The 1,001-nt window shown below is 40.8% G+C and overlaps 1 protein-coding gene across 2 annotated transcripts in view; it reads right to left on the bottom strand.

Annotated features, from left to right (window-relative positions):
• Window positions 1-377: 377 nt before the first annotated feature.
• The window catches only part of LOC128606885 (src substrate protein p85), a 30,405-nt gene continuing 29,781 nt past the window's right edge, over window positions 378-1,001 (bottom strand). For both annotated transcript variants that reach the window (XM_053623409.1, XM_053623408.1), the window contains one exon: window positions 378-1,001. This exon is cut by the window's right edge and continues 48 nt beyond it. In XM_053623409.1, the coding sequence (XP_053479384.1) occupies window positions 913-1,001 (89 nt within the window). In that variant the 3' untranslated portion in view covers window positions 378-912.

Genomic DNA, 1,001 nt, shown 5'->3' on the forward strand with positions numbered 1-1,001 from the left:
CTGTTAGTGTTGCCAATGCCGAACATATCGAGTTAAGAAGCTACAGATTCACATAGTGTGAAAGGATTTGCAGAGTGTCTCAGACTATGTAATGGCAGCAATGAAAGAAAAAAAAAAAAAAAAACACCAGTCAAAATGAATGGTATTATACATCAATGAAAATCACGCTTCTGTAATCGCATTTTCATAATTAGATTTGTAAATCTGCAGCCGTTATTGTACTCTCAAAATAGAAAGACAAAAAGTCAGAGCTGAAACACCACAATGTACAAATTGCAGCTCTAACCCAGCAAAACCACATATGCAAAGTTGGAATGCACGCAAATCCATAAAGGTCAAACCCATGAAAAGTGTAAATAATAATAATGATTTTACAATTTTGGATTGCATTAATGTACTTTGGGCAGGAATTCAAATCCATATATTTGCCTCTCCACCCAAAAATGTACAGCATTCCCTTTCTAATACACATCTTTTTTTTTTTGGGTTCTTTACACCAAATCTTCCACCAACCCTTCCAAAATTTACCATCTGTTAGAAGTCCTCGCATCTTCACACACTTGCATGTACGCAATCAATAAAACCCGAAGCCAAGATTGTATCCCAGTTGATCAATTATGTTGCATTTTGGTGCCATCGTGGACTACACTATTGTTAAATGTTAACAGGAACAACAAGGAGAGGAAAACGTGTGACAATGAAGGAAGGATTTTGCTCAGGAATAGGGATACAGCAGGGCTTATTCTTGGGCAAAGAAAAGGGGAATGGATAAAGTAGGAAGAGAGGAGCAAGACCTGAGGATGCCGAAAGCATCGCAGTGAGGCGAAGGAAAACGAAAGGGATACAAATGGAAAGGTGTGCAAAGGAGATCCCTTCTCCTCCAGGGAGTTGGGCAAGGCTGATGGGCAGGGCTTACTGCCGGACTTCAACATAATTGGCTGGGAAAAGTCCGTAAGCCCCCCTGCACACGCCCCTCCACCAGCCCTCGTCAATCATCTCAA

The sequence above is a fragment of the Ictalurus furcatus genome, chromosome 4, assembly GCF_023375685.1.
Source record: "Ictalurus furcatus strain D&B chromosome 4, Billie_1.0, whole genome shotgun sequence".
Lineage (NCBI taxonomy): Eukaryota > Metazoa > Chordata > Actinopteri > Siluriformes > Ictaluridae > Ictalurus > Ictalurus furcatus.